The sequence below is a fragment of the Oryx dammah genome, unplaced genomic scaffold (genome assembly GCF_014754425.2).
Source record: "Oryx dammah isolate SB20612 unplaced genomic scaffold, SCBI_Odam_1.1 HiC_scaffold_10, whole genome shotgun sequence".
NCBI lineage: Eukaryota > Metazoa > Chordata > Mammalia > Artiodactyla > Bovidae > Oryx > Oryx dammah.
Window position 1 is genome coordinate 60281488 of NW_024070194.1, and position 20176 is coordinate 60301663.

Sequence of the window (20176 nt, forward strand, 5' to 3'; positions counted from 1 at the left end):
GGCACCTTGATCTTGTAGGTCAAGCCTCCAGAACTGTGAGGAGACAGACTTCTCCTGTTTAAGCAAATCCGTTCCAGCAATCCTAGTAGGCCAGGGAACTCCCCATGTGTCAGGGTGGGTGGGTTGTTCTGGTTTGGTTGTTTTGGGTTTGTTTTGTGGTGGTGGTGGTGTTTGCTGGATATTCTTGAGAGAGGTCTCTGCACTGCTCACATTTATAAATTTCTTCCTCCAGAGCCTCAAATCAGTGTGATCAGGAGTAGGGTCCTTGGCCATGACAGTGGTTGTATTTTCAACTTGGCTGCGCCACAGGGATGCCATGGGTGTTTCTCTGTCTAATCGTCTGATCCGAGGATCAAGACACATAGGCAGCAGATGCAGGAAAAGCATCTTACAGGGTCCTAGTGAGCTGTTTACTTTCAGGAGTGTGAATCTCAGTAATTTAGCTCTTTCAACGGGAACTGCTGGTCTCCCAAACAAGTGACCACCCTGTGGGTCTATGCAATCTGTCTTTTCCCCTGTCTTTTCTGTATTTGGCTTCTCTGGATCTTAGCTGCCGCATAAGGGATCTTTAGTTGTGGTGTGCCAAGTCTTAGTTGTGGCATATGGGATCTAGTTCCTTGACCAGGGATGGAACCTGTACCCGCTGCATTGGGGACCACCAGGGAAATCCCCGAAGTCCTCTTCAGGACCAGTGCCTGGTGGAGACACACAACCAGTAGGTCACAAGGTCTTTCTGAGTCCATCAATCAAGACACACAATTCAGTCTAAGACACAAATGAATCTGGGCTAAGATGCAGGACCCAGAGTTACTTCAGGGAGAGCCCTGATCCCATACCCTCTCTGTCAACACCAATCATTGATGCTTCCAACTGTGGTGGGTTAAATCTATGACAGAGGCTTGGTAGAGCTCAGCAAATGCAGCATCAGGCAGTACACCAAAGCAAGAGAAGCAAACCCCAGGTAGCAGTGACCCCTTGAATGTCCTGCTTCTAGTGCCAACTGCTGTGGCCACCTAGTGGGGACAGGATCACCACCTCCACACCCAAAATTTTGTTCCAGTGTCAGGACTGATGTCATGCACATCAAAATGATACAAAAGAGGCTTTCCCTGTTGGCCCCAAAATTACTTTAGAGAGCAAGAAATGGAGGCTGGTTTGGGGCTTTTTATTGTGGGGTGGGGCGGGGATAAGGGTTCTCATACACAGGGAGGGACTTGCAAGGTTTCCATCTCCCAAGCTTCCTGAAAAGCTTAGCCAGATGTGGCACATAAGGGGAAGAGAGAGAAGTGAGACTTCAATGCTCTCGGCAATCAGATATCATAAGATGGAGCCAGCTCTTTATTACCATATTAAATTATGAAGATGATTCTAGAACACACTGGGTTACAATTTGAATATTGTATATCATAGTTTCGAGTAAGACTTCACACATTTTTCCATGTAAAAACATTTCTGGACAAAATATATCCCATCCCCTTGATTACATTTATTTATGATTACTCCTTTCTGAATGGCCACAGAAGCTGAGTGAAGGAATAAGAAAGGCAGAGATTAGTACTCGCATTAAAGACTTAGATTCTTCTCACACCCCCATCTTACTCCTCATTGCTCAACTGTTGGGGCTGTGCAATAAGTTGTCACAAACCAAATTATCCGTGGTTCCAGATGTGGTTGTCATGGGCCACCTGTGTCCCTACACCTGGTTTCACTCTACCTTGGAAGGAAGGTGACTCTGTGGGTGTCTTGCAGGACTGAGCTATCAGCACTGTCAGTGCACTCACTTGTGTGGGTCCCCTCGACCCACAGTTTTGTAAATAAGCCTTCCCCAATTAGGAAAATAAGCACTCAACCAACTGAAAAGGGGTAAAAAAAAAAAAAAGTTCTCCAGTGACGTCGTGTGTCAGGCAGAGGTAATGAGTCCCAGCCCTCACAGTGGGCTCTGGCCCTTCTGTGACTTTACCTCCTACCCACCGGGCCTTGTCTCCTCCCCCTGCCACCTTTGCTTGCTTTCCTCCAGCCACCCGGGTCCTCTCGTTCCTCAGACAGAACCAGAAAGACATGCCCCACTTAAAGGTACTCTGCACTTTGCTGTTTCCTCTGCCTAATCTTTTACGAAGATCATGCAGTTTTTAAGTGAGGATAAGACTCCATATAGATCACGCCCAGACTTTGAGGCATTTTGTGTGTTGAGTGTATAGAAACTTTTAAATGGTTAGTACTGCATTCACTGACTCAGAAACTTAGATGTAAAGATCTTTACATCTCCACCTGTTTGCCACTCCCAACCCCTCCAAACTAGTTACTAGTTTACTTATAATCACCTGACATTTTTTAATGCACCTATGAACAAGTATGAGTATATATTACCTCATTTTTAAAAACACAAACTGTATAATTTATATATATACTAGATAGTGCATGTTTTTCTGTATCCTATAGAATCTGTTAACTCTTACTGCCTCCCTCACCACCATTCATGACCATCTTTGAACAGAATGGCTTCTTTATCTCTACATAGACCAACAACTCTTGTTGGATGGTTTAAGTACATTCAAAAGTAGAATGTCACATAAGACAAAGCTTATGACAGCCTCCTCAGAGATGGCTTTTCCTCCTACAGTCCAGTGCATGTACCATTATCTTATGATGGCAGAAAGTGAAGAGGAACTAAAAAGCCTCTTCATAAAAGTGAAAGAGGAGAGTGAAAAACTTGGCTTAAATCTCAACATTCAGAAAACGAAGATCATGGCATCCGTTCCCAACACTTCATGGGAAATAGATGGGGAAACAGTGGAAACAGTGTCAGACTTTATTTTTTTGGGCTCCAAAATCACTGCAGATGGTGACTGCAGCCATGAAATTAAAAGACGTTTACTCCTTGGAAGAAAAGTTATGACCAACCTAGATAGCATATTCAAAAGCAGAGACATTACTTTGCCAACAAAGGTCCATCTAGTCAAGGCTATGGTTTTTCCAGTAGTCATGAATGGATATGAGAGTTGGACTGTGAAGAAGGCTGAGCGCTGAAGAATTGACGCTTTTGAACTGTGGTGTTGGAGAAGACTCTTGAGAGTCCCTTGGACTGCAAGGAGATCCAACCAGTCCATTCTGAAGGAGATCAGCCCTGGGATTTCTTTGGAGGGAATGATGCTGAAGCTGAAACTCCAGTACTTAGGCCACCTCATGCGAAGAGTTGACTCATTGGAAAAGACTGTGATGCTGGGAGGGATTGGGGGCAGGAGGAGAAGGGGACGACCGAGGATGAGATGGCTGGATGGCATCACCGACTCGATGGACATGAGTTTGAGTGGACTCCGGGAGTTGGTGACGGACAGGGAGGCCTGGTGTGCTGCGATTCATGGGGTCGCAAAGAGTCGGACATGACTGAGCGACTGAACTGAACTGAATCTTTTACTAGAAGCTGAATCCCCCCAACACTTAGTGGCATAAAATATTTTGAAAAGGAACAGATCAAACCTCTTTGAGTCCATTTCTCAAGGGCCCATTTACTACTGCTTTAAAAAAAAATTTTTTTTTAAACTATTTGCATTGTCTTGAGCAGTGTTCCTCAAATCATCTATAGTAAAGGACCAGGTTTTAAAAGTTGACCAAGCTGTCATCCTTTCATGCTGGATAGGACTGGAGCTCGCATTTGGTGTGACTCACCTTCCTAGTTTGACAGCTAACACAACTGGCTTATATTCTCTAAAGGAAGAGCCTGCACTTGGTGGTGGTGGCGGCAGTGTTCGATTGCTGTAAGTTTCTGAACTGTGTCACAGGAGGCTAACAAAACTGGTTTGCTGGTTGGCACCAGCCCCCACTTTAGGATCACTGATCCAGAGGGCATCTCTCTTTTGGCAAGATAGCTAAATCATAGACAAGGAGACCTTCCTGGTCACAGTGATGCTCCTCAAGGGTCACAACATTGTGGTGTAATACCTTAGGACAGGTTGCAAGCTTTTCTTCAAAGAAGAGTTTCTTTTCCTAAGAGTGAAAAGACATTTGTGAAGTGATTTGTTTTCAGTTTTGTTGTTTGATTTTTTACTATACTGTTTATCCACATATATAGTCAATTAACTGATCAATTTTCAAATTTGGAAATGAAAATTTAATAGCTGAAAGCCAAATACATATTCTAAAACACAGTGTCAGTACCGATTATAGAATTAGAAGGTAGCTGGCTACTGGATCATTAGATACACCATCTACATTATTAGATATATATATATGATATTTTTAACTGGTTGCTGCTATGTAAGGATATTATTTCTTAGGTAAAATCTGAGCATTTATGAGTTTAGTTGAATCTATTAAAAATTGTTCATTCCAAAATTGTAAGGTCTGTAATTGCCTAAATAAGGATCATTAATAACTTATTTCAACAAATATTCATTAGAGTTTCACTACTATTTATTAAACAGAAATAGACTTTGTCATTAAAGTATGAAAAGGCAATAAGTACATTTAACATTTTTCTTTTAATTGGGTTATAAGTTTTTAGTACCAAACAAATTGCATGATAGCTTATAATTAACATTTTATAGTCTAACTCTGTGAGGGGAAAGGTGTGTGTCAGTCACTTAGTCACGTCCAACTCTGCGATCCCATGGACTGTAACCTGCCAGGCTCTTCTGTCCATGGAATTCTCCAGGCAAGAATCCTGGAGTGAGTAGCCTTTCCCTTCGCCAGGGGATCTTCCTGACCCAGGGATCAAACCCAGGTCTCCTGCACTGCAGGCAGATTCTTTACCATCTGAGCTATAGGTAAGTCCCAAGGTGTATATAGGTTACTTTAAAAATATAGCATGCTTTCCCTACATCCTCCAACTCCTATCCCCAAGAATATTACGGATTTTCACAGGCACTAAATCTTCGAACATAGCTCGTTTTATGGCAAAAATCTATCCCAAAGGGGTAGAAAGAATACAATTGAAATGTTATATCAGCTCTTACTTTAGTAGATCTATTTTGGAATCCATCACATAAAAATATTAAATATTTTGAAAACTTTTATTTTTATCCAGTATGCAGATTTATTCCCAGAGCACAGCTTTTCTGATGCAAAACTGGAACGCTGTGTAGTCACCACAGCTGTCCCCACACCATGTGGTCCCTTCCATTACTTTGCTGTAGAGGTGAATTTTTGGCCCAGTGTCTCAGTGATATCGCACGTATGTGATTTTAAGTGGCAAAGCAGTATCCTCTGCACTCGTTTGACTTTCATAGCTACAGCCGGCTCCAGCTTAGAACAAGGAGAATACATTCGCACCGTGGCCAGCCTCACGGCTGCCGTGGTAGCTGGATCACAGAAGGCTCTGTTGCTTCTAAAGACACAACCCACTATTACTGAGAAATTACAGTCAGCAAAGTGCTGTACGGCTGGAACAGAGAATAACGAACTGCTAAAAGGATTCTCTTCAAAGATTTCAGATTATGGTCTAGTCATTACTGATCTAGTTTTTAAAAATAATAAAATCATGGCTGTGAAATAACAGTGAAATTAAAGGGAAAGATTTTCAAAGTAGTTGATGATTTTTAGGATATCTAAATATTTAATTTAAATTTTTCCCTTTCCAGAAAAAGTGGCACAGTCCTTTTAGATTCATTAACAAGGAATTAAAATTAGGTTAAGTCTTAATGCCCATTGTTCATACATGCAACATATTTGGAAGGCCAACCTATTAAAAATATGTTATTTTAGATTACTGTGTGAAACAATGGCATATATTTTTAACATTTTAGACAATTTTGTTTGCTCCAAGAATGTTTGTTATAATTAATACAGAAATAAGATGGTTTGATTTACTGTGAAATTGCACTGATGGATGGTTTGAATACTGTATCTCTGTGCAGCATCAACTAAATGCTTTTTATGGTACGACTCTAGACTATTAAGCATATATAGTCTCCGTAATGCATGCATTTCTGTTACCAATCAGTATAATTATTAAAGTTGCAGCTTTTTAGCAAAAATGATTTCCTAGAAAATCCAATTATGTCCCTCTAAATGATATCTGAGTAATACTTTTCCCCTAAAGTAAAAACAAATAAGCAAAAAGTAAAAAAATAATTTTCAGTGTACATGCTTAAATGATCTGTTATGGAGAGTTAGATTTCTGATATTCATTAAATATCAAAGAAACTACGATACTCGGTGTAGGCCACCTTCTTTATAGAAGTGAATTTATGCATGTTTCATAAGGGTCGTACTGATGAATATGTTTGAGGCTTTCAGCTTTTAGTGGATACAAAATAGAATGATTGATAAAATCCTCCCTACTATTGGCTATTATTTACTGACTCTTAAGTGGCAGGTTGTATTTATGCCAATTTATCTGCTTCAGGGAACATTCTTGATAGCAGAACAAAGTGAATAAAAGTAGTTTGCTTTGCAAATGAATGCAAATAGGAGAGCCTTTCGGAAAGCCCTTTAACAGGGGCAGCACACTTTGATTCTGAGTGAAGCTGCCATTTGGACATAGTGAAAAGAGCACGCTTGAACCATTGATTGGGGGAGACAGTAAGAAGTCAGGAAGGGCCCGTTAAGCTTGCAGTGAGGCGGGCGGATGTCAGTGTGGTTAGAGCGCAGTGGGAGAATGACAGGGAGGATTAGTGTCAGGGAGACGCTGTGCTGGGGCTGCGGAGATAGTCCCTGGGGTCACTCACCTCCGACTGTTGTTCTGTGCTGATGGTTCTGTAATGCAAACGGCCTGATGTATGCCTGTTCATTATCGGAAATGGTGATTAGAAAAGGTATTTGTCTCAAAGGTTTCCTTCCTTCCTTCTGTCTTTTTAATTAAAGGAAAATAAGGTGGCTTCCTCCATCTCGCTGCTGACTCCTAGAGTCTAGTATAACACCAGCGTGGCTACTGCCTCTGGTAGGAACCAGTGCTGTAACGTAAAATAATTGTAATGTCATTATCTGTTATTTGATGATGCTTTTTTGCTTTTCTCAGCTTTGGCTCTCACCAAGTGGTAATGCTCAATAAAATGCAGAGAATATGCACACTTTTATAATTTTGGCTTTTGCAAATAAGATTTTTACAATCTTTGAGGTATTTCCATATTCATGTAACCATTTGACCAATTTTTAAGAAGCTGTTTACCTTCTCAAAAAGGAAGTGTTGCTTTCTTTGCGTGGATCAGATGGTTTAAGTCTTGGTTGCAGGAGTTTCTATTTCTGTTCTCAGGTTTTATGAATGCTAGCACTTGCTAAATTAAACTCCTTGAAAACAACATGATTTTTAGACTTACATAGAATGAACAAAAAATTCTGTCTCAGTTCTGATTTGGAATTAGTACATTTACTTGTTCACATTTTCATTTACATTAAAAAAGCGAAAAACTTCTGGAAAACTTGGAGACCTTCTACAGGAACCTCACATGAGCTATCTGTGACACACAACGCACTTCCTCCAAACGACTTTCTTACCTTTTTTTAAATGTCTTTAAAAGCTTGGGTTCCCAATACTGCTTCTTCCTTGTTTAGTACAGACGGGAACATTCTAACGATGTTCATTCTAACATACATTCCTAACGGTAAAGATGCAACCCAGACCTTCACTCAGACATTTTAACATTGTTATTTTTGCAGAAAGCATGATGCTAATACTTATTTTCACAGGCTTATTAAATGTTTTAGCAAACATTGTTGTTCTTTAATGTTCTTCAGGCACCTGAATGGACAGAAGAGGACCTCAGCCAGCTGACAAGAAGTATGGTGAAGTTTCCAGGAGGGACCCCAGGTCGATGGGAAAAGATTGCCCACGAATTGGGCCGATCCGTGACAGATGTGAGTTCATTCAGATGTGCATTGCGTGGAGAGTGACAAACCAGAAAGAGCCACCTGTGTAGAAGGCAGACATTGGCACAGCCAACATTATCTTTGGAGAAAGGCTCCAGTCCTTTTAGGACCTGGAAGTAAACCATTAACAAAATAGGCAAGAAGTAGATGTCAGCCGGTCCGCTGGTCTACAATTAACAGCTGTTGAGGAATTCTAGTGTTTGAAGACTTAAGCTTCTATAACCTAATCATAGAAAAACAATGCTAGTTTTTGTGTTTAGAGTGACCCCTTTAGCTATGGGAAAAAATATTGGGTTGGCCCAAAAGTTCGTAAGATGTTATGGAAAAATCCAAATGAATATTTGGCTAATCCACTAGTTCTCTGATCAGAATTAGTTATATTTCAGCTGGATCTTCCTAACAACTTCAATAACCACACCGCTATAGGTAGACTGGTGGTTTGCATTAGTTAAATGAGCAATAGTCCAATTATGTTTTTATTTAAAACATGATACCTACTATTCATTTTCACAAGTTGTTTAACCAAAAAAATTTATATGCATATAACTTTGTAATTATATATAAAATAATTGTTTATATATACTGTAAATATAAATAATATATAATCCTATATAATGTAATATATACAATTAGTCATACCTACCATTTAAAAAAACAAATGTTTATCTGGAAAGTTTTAGATTTAACACCGGAAGTTTAGGGCAGAGAATCTTATAAAAGTACCCACTACAGCACCAGGTATGTACTAAAATATTCAGTAAATGTTTAATTTGAAATGGAGACATCTTTATTTTCATCAATATTATCCTTATTTTCATAAATGACTAGATATTCTTTACTAAATTTATTTACTTTAAAATAAATCCTATAGATCTAAAATACTGAAAGAGTTACTGAAATCAAAGATTCAGATGTCTCATGTTCAATTCTGTTACTATACTTTTGGGTCTTTGATAATGAACAATTTTTAAACCCTGCAAAATGATTAATAAGCACAACTACTAAAAAAACAAAAACCCACCTGTTGCATAAATGTTATTTTTCACAGTAAACTTTTCCATTTTTTAATTCAGAAACAAAACATTCTTGTCACTTTTTATTTGGACAGGAGCTGCTTTGAGAATTTCAAATTGTATATTAATGTATTTACTACCATATAGTAGGTCTTTTAAAAATCACATTTAAAAGACTTAAAATTTTTCATGAGATGTTTTATTTTAAGAGTTAAAGTCTGATCATGTGGTAAATCAGCCCTTGCTTTTATCTTTATAACTTTGGGGTTTTTTTTGTTTTTTTGTTGTTTGTTTTTTCACTTTTTCAAGATAAGACCAGTTATCTTAAGTGACTGGAAAGGGTAACCTTATGGCTTTTCTCTTCTGCTAAGAATGTTAGGGTATATGCATTTTATTATCTTGTTGTAAGGTTGTTTGTAAAGATAAGTTAATAATGCCTTTGCCTTTGCCTTATCAATAATCTGACCAGATTAAAGATGTTCCCTGGTTACTGATATTTTAAGTACTATGGTCCTCTCTATAACTACTGTTATTAAAAACTGCTAAAATACTTTGAGTTATAAAACAGGCATTGGTTTAAAAGGGCCCCAAAACTTACAGTTCCATTGGCTGATAAGTGTCTCCTTTGAAGAGAGGACTGCCTTTAACTTTTAATAGTGCCCAATTGCAGATAAAAAGTAGAGCAGTATTTTAATGTATTGTCATTAAAATCTTAGCCTTTATTCTCAAGAGGAGAGAGATGAAAGTTTAAACATTAATATTGTTGTTGCTTAGTCACTATGTCATGTCCAACTTTTCTGAGACACCACAGACACTACGCCTGCCAGGCTTCTTTGTCCATGGAATTTTTTAGGCAAGAATACTGGAGTGGGTTGCCATTTCCTTCTTCTGGGAGATGCTAATATACACGTAACCAACAGAGCCTTGGGATTGCTATTTAGTATCATAGATCTAGAAAATTGAGGTAATTGTAAAGAGCAGCCTTGGTGTAGATAAAGACATCTTTTCACACTTTTGCAAATTCATCCTATAATTTTTTTTCTTCTCTTAGACTTACCCAAGGGAGAATGATTCCATGACTATAATATTAATAGATATTTTTTACTTTCATCATGGGAGTAGCAAACATGACTGTGAGATTTTTTTTCCCCAAGTATTTAGTTGTATTTTCATTAATACCAAAAGCATCTTGGAAATAAATACTTAGTAAGCCTAAACAAACAGTAACTTTTCTCTTAGCATACACATATATAGACTCACATTGTATTTTCATTCTGTGAGCATCATCTCCATAGCTGGACTGAACATTTCATTTCAGTAACATACACACAAACTGTAAGCCACTCACTCTCTGAAAGAGAAGTGTCTGAAGACAGAACTTATTTAGTGGAACAGTGAGTTATACTGGAGCAGCTGAAATGGGGCTGGCTAATACAGATCCTTTAGTAGAATGTTAAGTGAAAGCTAACTGCCCTCCAGAAGATCACTTATTCTGCCTTATGGTGTTAGTTAGATTTGTTGTCCTTAAGTATTCCACTGTCGACAAGAAACCAAGTTCAGTTTGCTGTCACTGGAGCCTCTGCATACTGACCAGATCACCTGTACCGACTCTCTTCAGCTCTGCACATCTGTTCTTTGACCTGTTTTCTTGCTAACTGTGTAGCTTCAGGCAGAGCTCTCTTTCCTTCAAGAAACAATTGACCTTTTTTAGGGAGGGGTTAGAGTGTACCCATGGTGGAATGTTTATGTTCTTTATTTGGGTTGACAGATTACAATGAAAAACTCATTTTGCTCCTCAAGGAGTTTTCAGTATTGTCATAATTACGAGTTAAATTGCTAGGTTCTAATCTAGATAAATACAAGGAATGTTACTAGCTTTATTTTAAAAAAATACAAAATATTTTAACTCAAATATACCTAAACTATAAGACTTAACCTTATTACAGATGAAATATTTTAAATATTAATATATGCCTTTCAGCAAATAATTTTGGTAACCAAAAGGACACTCAAATTGTAAAAACAACAGAGGAAACAAAAACTGTCTGGCATGTAAAACCAATTTTAATGTGATTATTAGCTGCAGGTTTTTTAAATTAAGTCAGGGCGCCTCAGATTTCTTGCTTGTGAAGTAGTATCCTTTTCTCTTGCCTGAAAAGGATGTAAACTGATTCTGCTTCTCTCCAGAATCATCATCTCTTGCATTCTGGTTGTGATAACAGACCGATTGGAGATTTTCTGCCTGCTTGGAAAAGGCCCAGGTAGGCAGCAAAACAAAAGATAGGTAGATAGATTTAAACAGACTTTAGTAATTAGCTTAGTGCCAATATGAGAGGTGTGCAGTTAGATAACTCTCCCATATGCAGGTGAAAAAGAGAGAGTATAATAAAATTCCCGATTTTATTTTCTATAGCCACAACTAAGAGAGGAGATACTTGTTGGGGGAACTTACATTTTTTGAAACAATTGTCATAATAACATATAAGTGACTTATTCAATAGAAAATAAGACTTTTATCAGTGAACTAAGCATATAGTATATATATATAATGCTGAAAGGCATATATTAACATTTAAAATATTTCATCCAAAGTAGGTGTTTCAGTTTAGATGTATCTCAGTTAAAATATACTTTGCATTAATTTTTTAACAAATTACAAACTTAACAAATAACTTTGCATGTTATCCAGAGTAGAACTTAGTAATTTAACTCATACTTTGGCAAACATGTTATTGCTGTGAGTTTTAGAGTCAAGCTACTACTCCACAGTTGTAAAGGTCCTCATTGTCTCATAAACACAGAACACTTTTTGTTTCTCATCATTGCTCATATAAAGTATGTGAAAAGTTCTCTTGACGACCAGCCTTGTCTATGTTCCTCTTCCTCCCTCTCGCACCCTTTCAACCCTTAAAGATATTAAATTTTAGAAAGGAATGGGTCCTTTATTCCATTCTTGCTAGATGAGTCACTAGCTAATCTAATAAATTTTCAATCCAATAGTAATAGATAATAATGTGTTACCAAATCTTTCTCTCACACACATCTGTTACATGTCATTCCAGACTTCAGTCTTCTTATACAGGCACACAGTTACATAATTTTAACAGTATTAGTTTGTATTCTGCCCTTTTCACTTTGCTGTGAAACACAGGCTTAGGCTTCTTCCATGGCAACAAAGATCTACAGCATTGTTCTAAACACCTACACACTCCCATGTTGTCTCGCGATAATTAAGGGGCACCCAACTGATTGTCACTTAAGTGTTTCTTTTTTTGCAATTTTATTGGGATTTTTTTAAAAAAATTCATTCATCTTTCCATTTATGTATTTCCTTAGCTTGTATGCCTAGGAATAGAACTGCTTGATTCAAGAATATGGAGGTTTTTAGAACCTTTGGTGACTCTAAAATTGGCCTCCAGAGAGGCTGTAACAATATACAATGTCTCTGGTGGTGTGAGAGAGAACACTTTTTCATAGTCTCTAAACAAAACTTTTTGTTTTTCATCATTGCTCATCAAATAAGTGAAAAGTGCTAGTGCACTGATTTCTGTAACTTACCTCCTTATTGGCCTCATTTTGAATAGAGTTTGTAATAATTCATTACAATTTAAGGATAATCTTACCTTCTGCAGATGCTTTGCTATTTTATCTTTTGTTATCTTTGAATGTATTAGCTAACAACTCCAAAGAAATATTACATTGCAAATAATAGTGATTAGACTTTTTGCTCAACATTTTAATAAGAAAACCCAATGTCTGATCAATTCTAGTATCAGTCTGATATGAGAAATACATTATTATGCTAGGGAAATTTTCTTCACTTTAATTCTTATAGTTCTGATTTTATTACAGTTGTGTTCAGGAATAGAAGTGAAATTTTAAAAATAGTTTTTTTAACATCCCTTGACATGATCATATAACATTTCTCATATGACCTAATAAGGATGAATATATTACCAAGGTCCCCCTTTGTATTTCCAAGATAAACTTTACCTGATCATATGTTATTTTAGTAAACTGGATTTGTCATTTAGGATTCTTACATTTATGTATCACAGTAAAAGTATTACAGAATTCTTAGTGTTTTGTTAATTGGATATCTTTAAGTAGGATTATACCTGCCTTCTAACATCTAAAACGTCGAGAGAAACAAAAGTGTGCTGTGAACAAAAGGAGAACAAAAATAAGTATCCAAATAAATGAAGTACAGTGGTTGAAGCTGTACAGGAAAATCCCCTTGAGAGCAGAATAAAAAGACAAATAATTTTAAAACACTATAGAAAAGAGAAGAAATACAGGGAATCAGTCCAAAAGCTAGTTCCAGTGAGAGAGACACAGAAAACAGACATGAGGGCATTATTCAATAAAAGAGGCAAGTTCTCCAGGATGAAGGAACACACACACACCTGAGGCCAACTTGTGAGAGACTTCTAAAGTGAGGTAGAACACCTGGAAAAGATCCTGGGGAGCTTCATGCACACTGAGACCACCTAAGACCTTTAAAGCTTCTCAGGAGAAAAACTCTCCAAAGGCAGGCAGGTGAGAGTCACAGCAGAGCACTTAGCAGCACGGGATTCCAAGACAAGGGAGCCGGGGCCTCAGCCCTCAAGGGCAAGCGGTCCTGAATCTGGAACAGAGCAGTGCCGGTGGTAAACACATAGCGGGAGGACTCTGCCCGTTCTAGAAGATTTCCTGAGACGGCACTCCAGCAAATGAGGGATAAATCAATACGGAGGAAGACACGGAACACTCGAAAAAGTGGACCAAGCCCAGTGAATAGAAATCCCGAGTCCCTACAGCGATACGGCTGGTGAAGAGTGCAGGAAGTCCATGTTGGATCCAGAGAACAAAAGACTGAGAGAGAAGCTGCAGAAATTCATATGTGTGAACAAAAACCAACTAGAAACTCCACAAACAGAAAACCACAGTCCAGATTTAAGGTCAGCCATATCTCGGACTCAATTTCAGGCCACCAGATGAAAGCAAATACCACAGTAAAGTGACCCATACAAATTTTCTGTTTTCCAATGCATGTAAAAGTTATGTTTCCATTATATGTTGTCTGTTAACTGTGCAATAGTAGTATATCCAAAAAACGCATACCTTAACTAAAAATAATTTATTGCTAAAAAATGCAAACTATCATCCGAGCCTTCAGTGAGTCATAATCTTTTCTGCAGTAGTAACATCAAAGATCACCATAACAAATATAATAATGAAATTGTTTGAAATATTGTGAAAATTACCAAAATGTGGCACAGAGACAGAAAATGAGCAGATGCTACTGGGAAAAGGGTACCCATAAACTTTCTTGGGTGGAGTGAGTAGCCACAAGCCTTCAACTTAAAAAACCACAGTCTGCCTGTGTACTAACAAACGGAATGATAGAAACAGCAGAAGAACCTAATAGTGATAATATTCTCTAATAATTATCACTAATTATTTTAATAATTAATTATATTACTAATAATTTTAGTACAAGAAACATGATCACAGTGCAGTACTTGTCTTTATAGTGAGTACTGTTTACCAGATTGCAGTTATGTGAGATCTTAACATATTTTATAAATGGATTTTCAATTTTTTAAATCAGTTGTGGAAGACATCACAAGTTGTCCATCAAATACGTCCTCTCCTTGTCTGGTAATAGAGAAGGCAGGCCCATATTTGTCCAGAAACACTGCACTTCCCAGCGCTCTGAGCTCTGCAGTGCTCAGTCACTAGCTTCTTCTCAGAGGACTGTGAGCGAAGTAACACACAGCTCCCTGTGTTGCTGGGAGCTCTTCCTCCCTTTCTCTTCCAGGGCTGGACCAGCAATAGCTGCAACCATGCAGATAGGGATAGTTGCCCTAAAGAATGGCAGAGAAGCATGATGGAAAGAAACTGAACATATGGAGTAAAAGAGAAACTGTAGATAGTGACAAGGTCCATGAAGAAAAAGCAGAGTAAGAGGGTCAAGTGAAATTCTGAGGAAAGTCCTCTCTCAGAGGTAATATTTGAGTAGACACACAAAGCAATTGAGGGAGTGAGGTTGTGTGAGAAAGAGTGCTCCAGGTGAAAGAAACAGTGCTTGCAAAGGCCCTGAGGCAGGAGCATGCCTGGAGCGTGCAGAGCGCAGCAAGGAGGGCAATGTGGCTGAGCAGGAGGGGATTAGAGAAGATGAAGCCAAAAGGTAGTGGAGGACCATGCAGGTAGGACCTCACTGGTCAAGGTAAAGATTTTGAATTTTACTCTGAGTGAGACAGGAAAGGTTTGAGCAAAAGAGTACAAGATCTAAAACGTCATTCTGACTTCTTTGTGGAGAAGATGCTGTGGCGGGGCAACTGTGGAAGCAGGAAAGTAGGCCAAGCAAAAGGCTATTTCAGTTATCCTCACAAGAGACAGTGGTAGTTTGGACCAGGGGTTATTGGTAGAGGAGGGAAATAGAGGTTGAATAAGCATGTTAGTTGGGTATGTGTACTTGTAACCAGTACTGTGAACATACTGATGGCCAATAGGCACATGAACAGATGCTCAGTATCACTGTTGGAGAAATGCAAATCAGAACTACAGTGAGGTATCACCTCACACCAGTCAGAATAGCCATCATTAAAAAGCCTACAAATGATTCTGGAGAGGATGTGAAGAAGAGGGACCCCTCTTGCACTGTTGGTGGGAATGTAAATTTATACAGCCACTATGGAGAACAGTATCAGTTCAGTTGCTCAATCATGTCCGACTCTTTGCCACCCCATGGACTGCAGCACACCAAGCTTCCCTGTCCATCACCAGCTCCTGGAGCTTACTCAAACTCATGTCCATCGAGTTGGTGATGCCATCCAACAATCTCATCCTCTGTCATCCCCTTCTCCCCCTGCCTTCAATCTTTCCCAGCATCAGGGTCTTTTCAGATGAGTCAGTTCTTTGCATTAGGTGGCCAAAATATTGGAGTTTCAGCTTCAGCCTCAGTCCTTCCAGTGAATATTCAGGACTGAATTCCTTTAGGATGGACTGACTCTCAAGAGTCTTCTCCAACACCACAGTTCAAAAGCATCAATTCTTCGGCGCTCAGCTTTCTTTACAGTCCAACTTTCACATCCATACATGACGACTGGAAAAACCACAGGTTTGACTAGACAGACCTTTGTTGGCACAGTAATGTCTCTGCTTTTTAATATGCTGTCTAGGTTGGTCATAGCTTTTCTTCCAAGGAGCAAGCGTCTCATGGCTGCAGTCACCATCTGCAGTGATTTTGGAGCCCAAGAAAATAAAGTCTGTCACTGTTTCTATTGTTTCCCCATCTATTTGCCATGAAGTGATGGGACCAGATGCCATGATCTTCGTTTTCTGAATGAGTTTTAAGCCAACTTTTTCACTCTCCTCTTTTACTTTCATCAAGAGGCTCTAGCTCTTCTTCACGAGACGAACAACTTCTTCCTTGAGAATAGTATGGCAGTTCCTTAAAACACTAAAAACAGAACTGCCATATGACCCCGCAGTCCCACTCCTGGCCATATATCCAGAACAGACAAAAACTATAGTTCAAAAAGATACATGCATCCAGTGTTCATAGCACTATTTACATGCACTCCAATGTTCATAGCAGCACTATTTTTTTTAGTTTTTTAAAATAATAATGTTTATTGTTTTAAGATAATTTCTAGGGTGATTTCTTATTCAGTGATAGGTAGCTGGTAAAAGAAATAAAGCACTGTAACTCACCTGAAGGTGATATTTTACCCATGCTATCTCATGGTGAAAAATGCCACTGTATAGCAGCTGTTTATAATAGCCAAGACACAGAAGCAATCTAAGTGTCCATTGACAGATGAATAAAGATGTGATATGTGTACACAAACGGACTATTACTAAGCCATAAAAGAGAATGACAATGCCATTTGCAAAAACATAGGTGAACCTAGACATTAGCATATTAAGTGAAGTCAGACAAATATGATATCACTTAATATGTGGAATCTTAGAAAATTGTATAAATGAACTTATTTACAAAACAAATAGACTCATAGACATAGATAACAAACACATGGTTACCAAAGGGAATAGTGAGGGAGGGGGATAAATTAGGAGCTTCAGATTAACAAACACACTATTATCTATACAATAAAGACCTACTGGATAGCACAGGGAACTATATTTAATATCTTGTAATAACCTATAATGGAAAGGAATCTGAAAATATATATATATATGTATAACTGGGTCACTTTGCTGAATACCCAAAACCAACACAACATTGTAAACATACTATAATTCAATTTTTTAAATAGTTAAAACAGTGCTCAGAAAAATTTTTTTAAAGGACTGGACAAAAATGCATGCCTCTTGAGTGTAGGGTACATGGTTTTTCATCAGAAGCCCTTGTTGTAAACTGCTTTTTTTTAAGTTATGTATATGTATTACCTTCATTTTAAAAACACTTAGAAATTTAAAGACAAAACATGTTACTTTTAGTATCTTTCCATGTCAGTATATATATATAGGTCTACTGCCTTCTTAATTTTTATTATAAAAGCTTTATTGATTTACAGAAATAGAAAAACAGTCCTAAAATTTGTATGGAACCACAATAGATCCCAAATAGCCAAAACAATGTTGAGAGAGAACAAAGTTTGGAGACATCACATGTCCTGTTTTCAAAATGTTATAAAGCTACAGTAATCAAAACAGTAAGGTACTGGCAGTGGATCTCTAGGTCAGGAAGGCAGTAGGAACCTTCAGCCTCTATTGAAACACTTGCCAGACCATCCCCTCAACAAAGACAGCTTTACTAGAGGATTTCTAGAGCCATCTATTAATATGTTTGCTGTCTATATTTTCCTGTCAAAGGGCCTTGAGGGCTGATTTGATTGTTCTAGCAAAGGAATAACTACTTACAGACCCCTGTCCTCCTCTCATTTGGTCCTTCTTTCATCTGGGTCTTCCTCCCCAGAGGACACAGCTTAAGGTGGGGCAAACAGAATAATGAAGGGAGATGAACAAGGTATTTACTCAGCCTGCGTACACTTCAGCAGGGTGACAGGTATCACCCACAGGTCCCTCTGACACACACTGGGGAAATCAAAGTACAGAGGGCTTGAATCTGCTAAATTCACCTAGTTTCTGAGTGGCAGTAACTCAGGTAAAGCATTGCAGAACTGGCCTTCTTGAGAGGTGAGGCCAAACTCCCACATTGTCAATGTGTAAGCCTGTTTTTGATTGCTCTTTTCCTTACTTTAGCCAACACTGATATTGAAGTAAAAAACTTTTAAAGCAATGAACAATGATTTTCTTTCTTATAGGCAATAGTCCTAGTTAATTTGAAATCTGTCAAACAAGTATGCAAGAAGTAACCACATAGGAAGCTCCTTGAGGTGGATAACACTAGACTTTTATATCAGGAGTCCCCAGTCTCCTGGATCTAAAGTCTGATAATCTGAGGGGAAGCTGATGTCATACTAACAGAAATAAAGTGTACAATAAATGTAATGCACTTAAACCATCCCCAAACCATCCCAACCCATGCACAGAAATATTGTCTTCCACAAAACCTGTCCCTGGTGTCAAAAAGCTTGGGGACCACTATTATATGTACACCACTGTTCTCAGTACAGTGATAGGCCAAGTCAATACTTAATAAATCTTTGGTGATTCAACTGAAATGAAAGCTATTTCATTAAGAATATCACACCTAGGGAATTGTTGGTCCAGTGGTTAGAACTCTGCACTCTCACTGCAGAGGGCCCAAGTTCAGTCCCTGGTTGGGGAACTAAGATTCCACAAGCCACATGGTGTGGCCAAAAAGTAAATAATGTCATATCTAGTAAATCACAAAATATTTGATCTAAAAAGAAATCATTAGTGTACTCTTTTGTTTTATGGATAAAGAAGTGGGAAGAGAACAAAATTTAAAAGAAAACCTGGCTTTGGTGTCCTACCACCACCATTTATGGGCCGTGTGATTCTGTAGGTCCCCATGTCACTCTGAGCTTCAGTTTCCTTGTCTATCATCTGAATTTCAGTGGGCAGCTGGGGGGTGACATATGAGAGCATTATGAAAATACCTTGTTATTATGAACCATTACACAATTGTAAATCTCTATAATAATTACATCACAGGCCACAAAGCTAATTAACAGCAACCTGGGACTAGAACCCAGATTGTCTGACTCTTATTTAAGTTACACCATCATCTTGGTTTAGCAGAGACTTTATTTTTAACCCTGTATGTAGGCAGCACTATCTGTTTGTTGTGCCTAGATCAGATATTATCTTCAAAGTGAAATATTTTGGTTTTCTGAGGTTCTGGGTGACAGGGAGACAAATTTGAGAGCTAAGTATTTCATGTCCCAAGATACTGGCCAATCCATGGGGCTATAATTCCACAGAGCTCTAGCAGTGGTTGCTTTCCTTTGACTACTTGAACCACAGAAATATTCAGCATCTCATTAAGCTCTCACTGAACACCGTTCCTCTTCCTCGGTGATTCATTCAAGCCAAGCATACTTGCAGACTACATGAAACATTTTCTCTATAGACTCCCGTTTACCATTCTTTTGTTTTTCCCTGGGTCTTATTTAGTGTCCTCTATTACTGAGTACTGAGTTTGTAATTCCTACTCACTCATCAGAACCTTATATCTTTTACCAAAAGGGCAGATCCACTTTCAAGTTACTAGTTACAGTGACATCCACTCTGAATACCATGGATGTTTTATTCATGAAGGGGACTGGTTTTTCACAGTATAATCTATGGTCTGGTGATAGCATCATACTTTATGGTGGGGATTTATTTTATTATCATGAATTTTTTGCTTAACTCTGTCTTATATATAGCTCAGAGATACAGCAAGTCAATAGATGGTGAGTGACCCTTAGGCAGATGTTAGTAATGCAATTTAAAACTGCTTCCTTGTGCTAAAAATTTCCTCATTTAAAAAAGAGGAAAGTGGATGAATATATGTTGGGTTTTTACAATATCTTGCTGGTAAGAGTAAAATTATTTGCAAAACTATACTACTGTCTGTTGACATTAGTATATGCTTTCAGTAACTGGGCCATCTACATTACTTATAGAGGTAATCCGGAAGTTAATGGAAGGCCCTCTTTGTTAATGATTAAGATGAACACTGTTATTGTTTCTTGTATTTTCTATCCAGACAGAGAATCCAGAGAAAATTTTAAAGACACTGGAGAAATAATAAGAATGAACAGCACTGCTTTCTACCAGTTGGAAACATTTTTCAGGTGGTTTATTTTATGTTCAGGTAACAGAGTGCCCTTTTTATTTGAAATTACAATAGTTCCTGATTATAATGAGTGATAGATTCAGCAGAAAGTTGGCCAAAATTAAATACAACCAAATGAAAATACAGTTGATCCTTG

General features: G+C 38.2%; 1 protein-coding gene across 1 annotated transcript in view; it reads left to right on the forward strand.

Moving 5' to 3' along the window:
* Positions 1-20176, forward strand: part of DNAJC1 (DnaJ heat shock protein family (Hsp40) member C1) — a 193601-nt gene that overhangs the window by 147501 nt on the left and 25924 nt on the right. Inside the window, exon 9 of the mRNA XM_040248587.1 lies at positions 7672-7791. Coding sequence (XP_040104521.1) covers positions 7672-7791 — 120 coding nt within the window. The remainder of the gene's footprint in view (positions 1-7671; positions 7792-20176) is intronic.